This window comes from Amblyomma maculatum, chromosome 8 (genome assembly GCF_055883805.1).
Source record: "Amblyomma maculatum isolate TAMU_Amacu chromosome 8, ASM5588380v1, whole genome shotgun sequence".
NCBI lineage: Eukaryota > Metazoa > Arthropoda > Arachnida > Ixodida > Ixodidae > Amblyomma > Amblyomma maculatum.
Window position 1 is genome coordinate 32353123 of NC_139351.1, and position 12544 is coordinate 32365666.

The 12544-nt window shown below is 46.3% G+C and overlaps 1 protein-coding gene across 5 annotated transcripts in view; it reads right to left on the reverse strand.

The window, feature by feature from the left end:
• Positions 1 to 12544, reverse strand: part of frc (UDP-sugar transporter UST74c fringe connection) — a 45892-nt gene that overhangs the window by 13552 nt on the left and 19796 nt on the right. For 3 of the 5 annotated variants that reach the window (XR_014700123.1, XM_084576185.1, XM_084576186.1), the window contains exons 8-9: positions 9890 to 9982; positions 1314 to 1460 (exon numbers count right to left, since the gene is read on the reverse strand). Coding sequence is in view for 2 of the 5 variants with exons in the window: in XM_084576185.1 (XP_084432311.1) it covers positions 1314 to 1460; positions 9890 to 9982 (240 nt within the window). In the remaining 3 variants the exon portion in view is untranslated. The remainder of the gene's footprint in view (positions 1 to 1313; positions 1461 to 9889; positions 9983 to 12544) is intronic. The other 2 variants (XR_014700124.1, XR_014700125.1) reach the window with 2 other exon arrangements.

Sequence of the window (12544 nt, forward strand, 5' to 3'; positions counted from 1 at the left end):
TAGCGGCAACACAAACACTCGCTACAAACATGACTGCTTTGGTGTGATAATGCAAAAGCATTAACTGCACCACAGCCCAGTTTTGTCTTTGAATGTGTCCCCCTTTGAACAGGCAGTACTCAAGAATTACAACTATACAATAATGATATACAGTCAAACCAATATATATCAAATCTGGGTATATTGAGTAATTTCTTATATAGAACTGCTTGAACATCCCCTTGGAAAACCTAAGCAAAAGAATAATACCGTTAGTCGCATTTATCGCACACCTACTAATGGATCATTCAATATACCGAACGACACTGCAAGGGGTACTTCTAACGGCACTCCAAAATCACTTTCTCTGTGTTCACATTGTACCAGCAACAGAATTAGACCTCTTATAGCTAGTGACAGGTTTTTCAAAAGCAGCATCGGTTGCAGCAGGTTTGCAAATGTAACAGACACACCGAAAAAAAAAAAAGAAAGACACAGGATGCATGCCGTGTCCTGTGTTTTCCATTTTTTCTGCGTCTGTAACGTTTGCACCCCCTTTTTCCATTACCAACATGCAGCACATCATTGCAAGAAGAACATCCCTAGCGCCAGTAGATCACACTAACGCTTCTAGGTTACAGGCAAACCCATCTGTAGGCTTGTTTTATATACCAAATTATCAAAGTATCGAACTATATCATGATTCCCTTCGAATTTGATACATGGTGTATTTACAAGTGTACATTTCTTTTTTCCCGTTTCAATTCTTCGTCCTCATGTTTGCGGCGTTTTGCCTCTGCCTCCCATTGTCTTATCTCTGTGCCTTGTTGGCGCTTTTGTCACATCACCTCATCCCCTCCTGTCTTTGGGCACAATGAAGACTCACATGATCCGATGAGCACTGTGCTTGAATGGTTGTACACACACACCTTTTCCTCAACACCAAGCGAAACTGTGCATGCACAGCGCACCTCAGTCTTCCATAGGCATGCCTTGTTACTGTCTGCATACTTGCAGGAAAGCCCACCTACAGACCAACTCAGCGTCAACGATCTCCTTTCAGTGTGTGTAACGACGCATGAATGCGAGGATGAACGCACAGGCACACGTGTAGAGTGTTCTTTGCGCGAGCTCCAAACGATATCCTTACGCTCTCACCGCTACTCCACTCGCATGCGTGCTTCGCAATGCTGCCGACGACAGCAGGGTGTTGATACCGAGTGCTACCAACCCCAATGCCTTTTTATACTTTACTTTCCACCTGAACACAGGCACTTCAAACATCAGGCTGTTTCATCTGCGTCCCCCTGCCATGTCACTGGGGCGCCACCCACCTTAAGGCAGCCAACAATGGTGGTGGTGAGTGCAGAGTTGAACGCCGTGCACAGCACAGTGGCATGCATGATCATGAAGCCCATGAGGCAGGAACAAAGGAAGGCACTCAAGAAACCAGGCTCCATCCACCGGGGGAAATCCAGGGCCTTCACCAGAGAAAGAGAGATGGGAAACTCGGGTGAGCAGAAGCCTCCCTTAAATTGAGTGGAACCGGCACAGAATACATACTCAGCGGACAAATGTCATGACACTGTTTTTATAAAATAAAAAATAAGATGCCTATGCCTGCACCACAGATGTATACCAGACTGTACTCAATAGACCAATGTTAGAGTGGGCAGATAAAAATTAATTAACATAAAAGTACCTATCGATACTGGATGGATGGTTCCACCCTAATGTATTGGCAACGCAATGAGGACATTCGACGTCAATGGGATGTTGCGCCAATCGTTGATAAAATTTGGGAAAGTTGCCTGCGCTCGTACGGACACGTCCGCCGGGCGAGCAATGGGACTGTGGCAGCAACTGCCTTCAACTTAAGGTAGACAGCAAATGCCCAATTGGCCGCCCGAAAGATGCGCTGGCTGGATGCTGTGAAACGCGACCTGGCCGGCATCGGACTAGCGGTCACAACACTGGATTACCAGAATCGCCCAGGATGGAGGAAGCTGATCAGGGCCGCCGACACTAAACTGGAATAAAGCGTTGCTGATGATGATACCTATCGATACTGCAACGAGCTTCTGATGAATGCAGCTCGTTCATAATCCCCCCCATCCGAGCTAAGTGGCATGCAGTGCAGAACAGAGGCTTTTCGCGCCAAATCACAGTTATTATGGCTGCACACCAGCCGTTGACACCAAACTATGTAAATTTCCAATCTCATGCTCTAATCTGACCTCCTACAAACCCTAAACCTGTTCAGATGACGAATCAAACCATTTTAAAACTGGCAAGTCATGAAAACTAATACTGACTGCTGGACTTGGCTACAGAGCCTTGGATAAGACCAAGCACAGTTCCTATGAGACCCACAGCATGTGTCCACAAACAAGACATTACCTCTCACTCTACCACCTTGTACCTCTCACTCTACCCCCTTGTAGCTGCTACATCACAACCATCTGTAGGCTTCATAAATCAATACCGACTGCTAGCTGCTACTGGCCCGCAGTATCGACAAATCCTGCCTGCTAATAAACACCACTATCACCACTCGATCTACACACCCACCCGAAAATATTCCACATGCAATGCGACCCCAAACTGGCAAAATCGGCCGTGTGGAACGTTTAAATAATCACAGCCAAGTACAAAGCAATGTGGAGTAGTAAACCATGCAGCATGTTGGTTCTACATTAAATGGAAAGAAGACCACTAATATTAGGCTCCAGGAGCATCTGTTCCCATAATATAAGAGTAACCATAAAAGCTCGCGAATAATGTTTCTTTTTTTTTTTGTGTTCAATTTTATTGAGTCAGATTTCCAGCTTGTATTATATGCAGATCCGAACATATTTCAGCCTAAATTCAAAGTTACGACCTTATTATTAATAAGTGCTATCAGCATCAGGCTTCCAGCAAGAAGAAGCACTATGCAGCAGGGACATGGGCTGCCTGTTTTCATGGTTTCGGTTTCACCATGCCGATCCTGCGATACTCGCAGCCACGGTGCCCGCGGCGCACATGCAACCGGAAGGTCAATCGCACCTTGCATGATGCAAGGGTTGCGAAAAGATCACTCTGCATGTCGCACGGGTTTCTCACAGGCCTGTTCAGTCATGCTGGCTGTGCCTTTCAGTCGAATTGCGGACGCTTGGCCAGTACTCCCAAGCAGAGAGTCGGCCGCGGTTTCAAGAAATGCGGGATGCCGAATGTGTTTAGGGGTACCGAAAAAAGTTTCTACATGAGATGTCTCCAGCAAGGTACTCTCAGCAGACAATACACATACTGGATGATAAAGATCATGAAAATCCCCGAATCTGGAACACTCCATGTGCCTGCGCACGGTGCTAGACACGCACAGGCGCAAGTGTGGTGCACGAGCTGCCGTCCCGCATACAAGCTGGAAGTGGCCTACTAGTTTTTGAACAGCCAGAGGACAATGTGGCTTCCACAATTGCCAGAGCAAGTGTGAGCTGCTCTTATCCTTATGGTGCATGATTTTCTCCGATCATGTCGGCATGACAAGGGGAGTGATCTAGCACCACGGCACATGAAGGTTCGTGGCAGTATTTGACATCTGGTTGCATTGGACCGGAAAGCGCGGAATGCTTACGATTTGTGGAACGGTTCTGCAAAATGCAGAATAAATAAATACGCCGTTGTGAGAGAAAAACTGCGAGCATGGCGCTGGCAGGCGGCAGCGTGCAGCTGACATCGGTGCATACTCACTGAATGCATTGTTTGCCTAACATAATGTGTTGCAGGAGCTGCCAACTCGGGCCTCTCCTTTTAATGTGATGGTGATATCAGAATCAGCCTGCCGTTGCAATCATGTTACCACTAGCTAGGCCATGCAAGGACATTCATACAGCTTAGTTAAGCGAGGCTCTATATGTGGGTTGGTGGCGTAAGCTATCGCGTCATATTGTTACGATACGGCAAGCCGATGAAAACAGGAGAACAGAGGACAGAGAGATTGTCGATGACAGTGAGATGACGTTTACTGAAAATGTTGCCGAGCCTAGCGCGAGCGCTCCTGTCCGCGCCACTGCCCGCTTTTTCTTCCTTGATGTCGTCCGTAACATAACCCGGGGCCACCGAGCGATGGTCCCAATCGTGGACGAGGAAATGCACGATGTTGATGATTCCATGGCATGATGATGGGTGTGTCAAGATGCTTGAAAAGAAGAGGAAGAAAGAAGAATAGAATGGCTTGCCGGCACGATGATTCGCGATGAACCTTGGCAGGACACTCTCGGGCCACACGTTGCCACGACTCGATGGCGGAGGCCAAGGCACGCACCGCATGGCATAGGCAGGAGAGAATGTCTTGAAGTGTTGCGGTGTCTTGGGTCGTAGGGTCTTTGGTCGGCAGATCAGGTCAGTGGGGTCACATTAGGTCATTCGGGTCTCTCCTTGTGTCTTGTGGTCATGTGTGGCGTCTCGGGTCAGTCTCTCCTTCGTCGTGTCTTGTGGTCGGGGCAGGGGGGGACGATTTGGGCGGAGGAACAGCAAGGTCTTTCTGGGTCCGGCAGGCTGGGGAACAGCCATGCAGTGCCTCCTAACCTTTCGCCGACGGCGCAAGAAGTCGCAGGGCGCTGATGCTCCAGACCAGGACGGGGGGGGGGGTGATGACGAAGTACCCAGCACCTCCACCATATGTTACGATACGGCAAGCCGATGAAAACAGGAGAACAGAGGACAGAGAGATTGTCGATAACAGTGAGATGACGTTTACTGAAAATGTTGCCGGGCCTAGCGCGAGCGCTCCTGTCCGCGCCACTGCCCGCTTTTTCTTCCTTGATGTCGTCCGTAACAATATCCTTAAAGGCAGAGCTTAAGTGTCCCCCATAACTTTTAGCAACATCTTGCAGAGACCCTAAACTCCGTTTCATACATCAGGTGCAATGCAGCGAAAGCTACGCAAGTAGTCCACAAGATAAAAAAAAGGAGGTGTATCACTATGCGCTCGTTTCGTGGCCGAATTGTTTCTGCAGAAACGGGCTCTATTCCATGCATACACATTTGCAATAACTTGCTTCGCGTGTCTGGACATCTTCGCAGTGCGGTTCTTAAAGAAAAAGTCCGCTCTGAAGAGGCAGTCGAAGTCGCTGCGTTGCACAGCGTGGAGGGCATCGCTGGCAGGGTTGCGGGACAGCGAAAATTCAACACGAACGAAAACGACAAACAAAACATACAAATTCACTGAATCCGATCCTTTCTCCCTAAAAAAGGTGTTTTTTATTTAGTTGTAAGATGTATTCAGCTTGCAGACAAAGCAACTATTATTTCCTTTTGTCAAGAGCATGTACTATTTTTCATCGCAGATGCGGGGAGCGCGAACAAGAGCTTGTTTGTTTGTTTTGTGGGGTTTAACGTCCCAAAGCGACTCAGGCTATGAGAGACACCGTAGTGGAGGACTCCAGAAATTTCGACCACTTGGGGTTCTTTAACGTGCACTGACATCGCACAGCACACGAGCGTCTTGATTTTCGCCTCCATCGAAAAGCAGCCGCCGAAGCCGGAATTCGATCCCGCTTCCTTGGGAACAATAGCCGAGTGCCGTAACCACTGCTCCACCCCGGCGGGGCGCAAATAAGAGCTCTAGCTATATAAGAGGTGAGAACATGGAAACATGGAAACGTAATGGAAACATCTTTTGATCCATTTCAAATTTCTGGTTCATAGTTTGTAGGGTTGGCAGAGTTTAACATCCCAAAGTGACTCTGGCTATGAGGGACACTGTAGTGAAGGGCTGTGGAAATTTGGCCCCCTGGGATTCTTTCACATGCACTGACATCGCACCGCAAATGGGTACCTAGCTTTTCACCTCCATCAAAAAACAGCTGTTGCAGCCAGGATTCGATCCCGCATCCTTGGGCACAACAGTCGAATGCCCTAATAATAAGAGGCAGCACGAACAGACAAGGACAAAACACAAGACAACCGGAGTGTGTTTCGTCCTTGTTTGTTTGCACTGTCTCTTATTATGCAATCTGACCAACAGGCCCAAACCAAGATTCGCGCACTCTAACCACTGCACCATCACAGCGGGGCAATGACATTTCTACTGGAGAAATGTCTACATGGAGAAACAGCATCTGTGAAGCACAGACGAAAATTAGATTCCCTTAATCCTTCTAACGTGTTCTCATGTGCTGGCTACAGTGTTACAAGCAGCATGAAGAACTTAAAATTTTCTTTTTAATGCCTGCAAACCTACTTACCTTCTCTTTCTTTTTTTTAGGTGCAGAGTTAGAAGCAGGCTCGGGCATTTTGGAGGTACTCGGGAAGCAGCAATAAAGCAATTCTGGAGCAGCCTTGAAGCTAAAGCAAGTGCTCTGGACCATTCGAATTATGTTTGGAAGCATGTTTCTCATGTCAAATGTCAAACACTTTTATTACCTGCAATTTTTTATTCCTTACATGCAAAAACACCCAATTTTATTCCTTTTCATTCCAAGCTAAATGCTTTACTGACAACATGCACATCTCTGACAAGACAAACAGTCAAAACATGTACACATGTTTCAATTTGAAACAGACTAGGAGCAAACGGAATACAGTCAAACCCAGATATATCGAACTCTAAGGAGATCGCGAAATAATTTGATATTGATAATTCGATATACAGAATATACAGAGTTAGAAGCAGGCTCGGGCATTTTGGAGCTACTCGGGAAGCAGCAATAAAGCAATTCTGGAGCAGCCTTGAAGCTAAAGCAAGAGCTTTGGACCATTCGAATTATGTTTGGAAGCATGTTTCTCATGTCAAATGTCAAACACTTTTATTACCTGCAATTTTTTATTCCTTACATACAAAAACACCCAATTTTATTCCTTTTTATTCCAAGCTAAATGCTTTACTGACAACATGCACATCTCTGACAAGACAAACAGTAAAACATGTACACATGTTTCAATTTGAAACAGACTAGGCGCAAACGGAATACAGTCAAACCCAGATATATCGAACTCTAAGGAGATCGCGAAATAATTTGATATTGATAATTCGATATACAGAAATCGGCTTGAGACGTCGCTTGCGATCATGAAAAATGACACCGCATTTGTCACGTAATCAACTCACTCGCAAATGAACCCACCCTACACTTTTGCCACTGAGAATATGAAAAAATAAAATATGTAAGTGGCGCATCCCTCCGTTTCAGCCGTCACATCCCCAACTCATTTATTGGCAGCACGCCAAGATGCTACACAGCGATAACGACGCTGGGTGTTTATCTTTTGACTATACTTTTGATGTTAGCTCCTGCGTTGGCGGGGAGCGAACTTGGTGGAGTACACATGATGGGTTGATTGCGTAGTACGTGCTGCTGCAAACGAAGACTGGGAAAGAGAAAGGAAGTGGAGAGAGAAAGCTTAGTAGAAGAATGGGCACACCTTGCACTTCGCTCTATCGCGCGTTTCCCCTCTCCCGAACATCACGGCTGCATTGGCTGCGTCTGCTCTGTACCGGCCGCTGCTAAACCGATTCCCTCTCGTTCCTTCACGCACATGGTTTGCAAACGTCACGTGCTGGCGCGCGGCAAACGATCACCGCAGATGAGCGCGCCTTTGGGGAAAGGGTGCGGCACTGCTCTAAACCAGCCGTTGCCGAACTGTTCTCTTTGATTCTCTCCGCGCATGGCTTGAAAACGCCATGCGACAAATGGCCGAAGGTAATGCGATAGTCTTTGGGGAAGGCGCACCTTCCAGAGCGTGGTGCGGAGTTTGATATATTGAACGACCGGTGAAACTGGAGTTTGACATACAACACAGCTTTCCTATGCTTGTACATAGAATTTTGAAGGAAATATTCCCCGAGTTTGATATAACCAAAATTCGAATTTTGGTTATATTTGCTTCGACTATATTTGCTTCTACGATTCATACCTGCACAGTAACTAACAAAGCTTTTGACTATTACGACTTCACATATTCAAGAAATATGAAGTCTGCCACTTTGATGTGCTCAAGTACCACCAATAGTTTGGAGTTAACATTAATGAGCAGCACATTTCTGCTATCTTGTGCACATCATATCTGATCCTATGCCTGTGCTGACAAAAAATTTCTGTGCACTGGTCAGTAGTGTCATCAGGAAGGAAAGACTGTGCTCAAGTGTAGCCTTTTCCTCCTTCAGATTCTTAACTTCGTGGCCTTCTGCCAGTGGCTTCTGACGTTTTTGCTTCGACATTGCGACTTCTTTAAATTTAACATGTTAGAGATAGGCCTTCTATGGTTTTCCAACATTCACAAGAACATTTCTAGTGATTGTCACCTTGATGGCGTCATCTTCATAATGCTTTAAGCATGCTTTTATATGACCTAGGCTCAACATGCCTGTTATTAACCTAGAGGCTCGATGTTGCAGTGCCTGTTCGTTTTCAAAGCAGGACCAACAGAAGCGCTCGTGCAGCTCCTTGTTGCCAGACAAGTTTCCCAAGAGCTTGAGATAGCCCACGAGTGGCTCTTTCGCTTGCTGCTCTCACTTCTCTCTCCAATGGTGACTCAAAAGGCTAGGAAAAGATGCTATGTCAGTGTGCAGCACAGTTTTTCGCAATTAATTCCTTCCAAATGCTTGTGGCTTCTTTTATATTTACTTATGAACACGGACTTATTATATTCTATGCTGTTCTAGTTTACGAAAATTTTACATATATTACGCCCACTGCCAGATGCATTATTAAACCTGCCACTGGTGTCTTCCATCGTTCGGACTATGGTCCCCCTATCACATGTACACACAACTCACAACATGTCACCGCCCTACTGTGCTTCTCACAGTCACTTAATCTAATAGCATAGCACCACATTTTTCGTAGGCCGTACCACAGGCTATTGTGCGGCAAAAACCTGTGTTCTGCTAAATTTGATGGCCTCGCTGTTCAGCCATCAAATTTAGCAGAACAATGGTTTCTGCTAAATTTGATGGCTGAACAGCGAGGCAGCCGGTTCGGCACAGTTTTGGAGCAATATTCTGTTTCAGAGAGAGCTGGAGCAGGGAAAGCAGTTTGGAGCAGCAAATGGAGCAGCACTTCCACCAGTGCCATCATAAAATGTGCTCACACTGCACACGCCCCTTCGAGATATCCCGAAAAGGAGGAGGAAGACGAGACGACTTTGGCCTGAACGGCTACGTGGAAGCAGAGGTCGTAAAAGAAACTGACAAATACCTATTTACACCAGGCAACCAGATTAGTCCAGATAATGATGCTACAAAAATTAAAGAGCACTGCAGAATCTACATTGGAGTAATGCGAAAGCACGGATGCTGCTGTTGGTTGCTTTTGGTTTCTTCTAGTAGCTTAATTCACTTCTTGCTTGCCCATTTTAGTCTTTGGTACTTTCAAATTGCGCGCCAATCCCTTCCTACGACGTTTTTCGGCTCTACTTCCTGTTGTGTAACGTCACATCCTCACATTAATTCCCTTCTTGTTTGCCCCTTTTAGTCTTCGGTACTTTCAAATTGCGCGCCAATTCCTTCCTATGCCCTTTTTTTGGCTCTACTTCCGGCTGCGCGACGTCACATCCTTGACGGCATATCCACTGTGACACCCGTTTCTCTCTTTCTGCTTTCACTCCCCCCTTCCTCCTTTCCCTTACATCTAGTTCAGGTGTCCAGAACAAGTGTGGAAGATACTGCGCCTTTCCTTTCCTGCAAAGTTATTCTAATTAATTACCTAATTAACCTATTGGCCTAACTTATTAACTTATTACCTAATTAAATTATTCTTGGACTTAACATTAGGACACCATCTATCGATTGACACCACTCAATAACCTCTACCACTTCTCAATTAACCCGCAATTGCTGCAGGCACGATTTTGCGGACGCGGTCTGCAGACAGAAATCTGTAAACATAGCGAAGTAACGCTTTTGCGTTAATAGCCCCAGACTCACCATTTGCATGTCTCCCAAGAGCCAGGAGAAAAAGCTGAGAGGAACCACCATGAGCAAGGCATTGTAGAAGAGGAGCTCATAATTGCTGAGATCCTGAGAGGGAAGCGTGTAAAAAGAATGAACAGAAAGAAGCTTTTGAGGCAAAAACTACACAAAGAAGAAATGCACTCAGGCCTGCCTGAATCATTCATTTCTTTATAACACATCACACAGTTAGTCCAGAAACCTTGTCGGCATAATGCAAAACATGCTTCAAAAGCGTGTGGCGAAGCTGCTAGTGCCAATGGGGAGCGCAGGGCAGAGAAGCAAAACCAGGGAATATGGAGGCAGGCACCCTCCTTGCACTGCCGCATTCCTGATCTGTTCCATGCCCATGCAGAGCTCTTGTGCTGAATCTGTGGCGTGTTACAGTGTACCGTCTGCGGCGCGGCTTCAGGAAGATCTGCTTGCTTGATTTTTATTTTCCGTGAATTGAACTTGAACAAGGTTGCAAAGCTCGTTGATATGTGCACTCTCTGAAGTAAACGGTCGACAACTATAATACATGACTATACGTGAAGTGCGCTTTACGTCGCATATGGCACATACTTCGCATTGTCACACGCTGCACAGTGACTGGTATGAATGAAGTGAAAGTGACTGTAGGAAGAAGAGGAGGCTGACGAAGTGCGAAGAATGTTGGCCTGGCTACCTACTCTGCCTCGAGTTCATCCTTCATTATCTGTGAATAAACCCACCCCATCCGTAACAGTATTAATTAGTCACCTTGTTATATGCTCGAAGCACCAAACACTCTATAAGCCCTACAAAACAAAGCACTCGATGCTGCGCTTGATTGGTGTACTACGCTGTCGAATATGAAGATCACGCTTTATTTGCTTTGATATGGCATCCTTGCAGAAGTAATTGTGCTCTCTCAGGGACGAAAGCTAACGTCATGTGAAAAACATTTTTCTTTGGTAGGGGTATCTGTCCGCGGAAAAGGCTTGGAAGGTAAAAGACACGTGTTCTCCATCTATTGAATTATCATCCATTGCTGTCGGGGCTGATGGACACTGTTGCGTTAATATGCCCCATGCTGTTGTCGATGGACATACAGTCAAACCCGGATATATCGAACTCGAAGGGGATCGCGAAATAGTTTGATATATTGATAATTCGATATAAAAAACTGGCTTGAGACGCCACTTGCGATCATGAAAAATAATACTGTATTTGTCGTGTAATCAACCCACTCGCTTAATAAACTCACGACCCATTTTTTCCCCTGAAAAAATAAGCGTTCAGTGGCACGTCTCTCCATTTCGACCGTCGCATCCACAGCTCATTTATTAGCAACGCGCCAAGATGCTATGCAGAGATAATGTCATGGCGTGTTTATTTTTTTACTATACTTTTGATAGATCCTATGGTGGCAGGGAGCGGGCTTAGCAGAGTGGCCGTGATGGCTTGATTGCACAAGTCTGGTTCGATTTATCACGCCGCGCTTGGTGTGGGCGTAGTCCACTATAGTTGCCACAAGATCATTGGAAAGAGTGATAGCTGCAAATGCCGTTTGAAGCGAACAATGCTAAAAATCGGTGTCATGATCGTAGCTGACCGCGTGCTTTCATTGATTGATAGATGTAAGAATAGACGACTCTCACAAAAAAAGAAAATAAAACCTGCCGCCGCAGCCGCCATAGCTTACGCTGTGTCGCATGTTCAGCATTACAAGTAAAGACGACTCTCGAAAAAGAAAAAAAAAATTGCAGCTTCTTAACGTCCACAGCTGCCATAGCATACGCTACGCCGCATGCTGAGCCCGATGGCAAGAATGAACGATTCCCGCAAAAAAAAACGGGAAAAAAAGAAAAAGAAAACAAACGACTTGCCGCTTTTTAGCGTCCGCAGCCGCCATAGCTTAGGAGTGTTCAGCACGACGCCACGAGACGCACATCAGCCGCCGCGCGCAGAGCGTTCACAACACACACTGGAGAAAGCGTCTGCCACGCAGACCGGGAAAGAGAGGAAGGAGAGAGATAAAGCTCGGCAGAAGAGTGGGCACACCCTTGCGCTTCGCTCTATCGCATTTTTCCCCTTTCCCTAACACCACGGCCACATTGGTTCCCTCTCATTTCTTCACGCATATGGCTTGCAAACGTCACGTGCTGGAGCACGGCAGCGATCACCGCAGATGCGAGCATTTTTGGGAAAAAGAGCGTGGCACTGCCGCCAGTGCCCTCTCATTCCTTCCGCGCGTAACTTGAAAACGTCCCTCAGCAAAGGGCCGAGGGTGATGCAATCGTCTTTGGAAAAGGCGCACCATCCAATGCATTATGCGGAGTTCAATGTACCGAACGACCGGTGAAATTGAGTTGGATATACGACGCAGCTTTCCTATACTTTTACATGGGATTTTAAAGGGGATATTCCGTGAGTTCGATATAACCAAAATTCGAATTATCCGGGCTCGACTGTACAACTGATGTGCTAATGGTTGGCCAGTAATCAAAATCAAGTGGTAGATGAACCAACTAATCAAGTGTTACAATCAACCAAACTGGGCACCAAGCCAATAAATTAGACCACCTTTGTAGACAGTGTGCTGAGAAATGGGGGCTACAAACTACATGGGGTCCCAGTGATGAGGCCATTTTCCGGGAGCACGACATT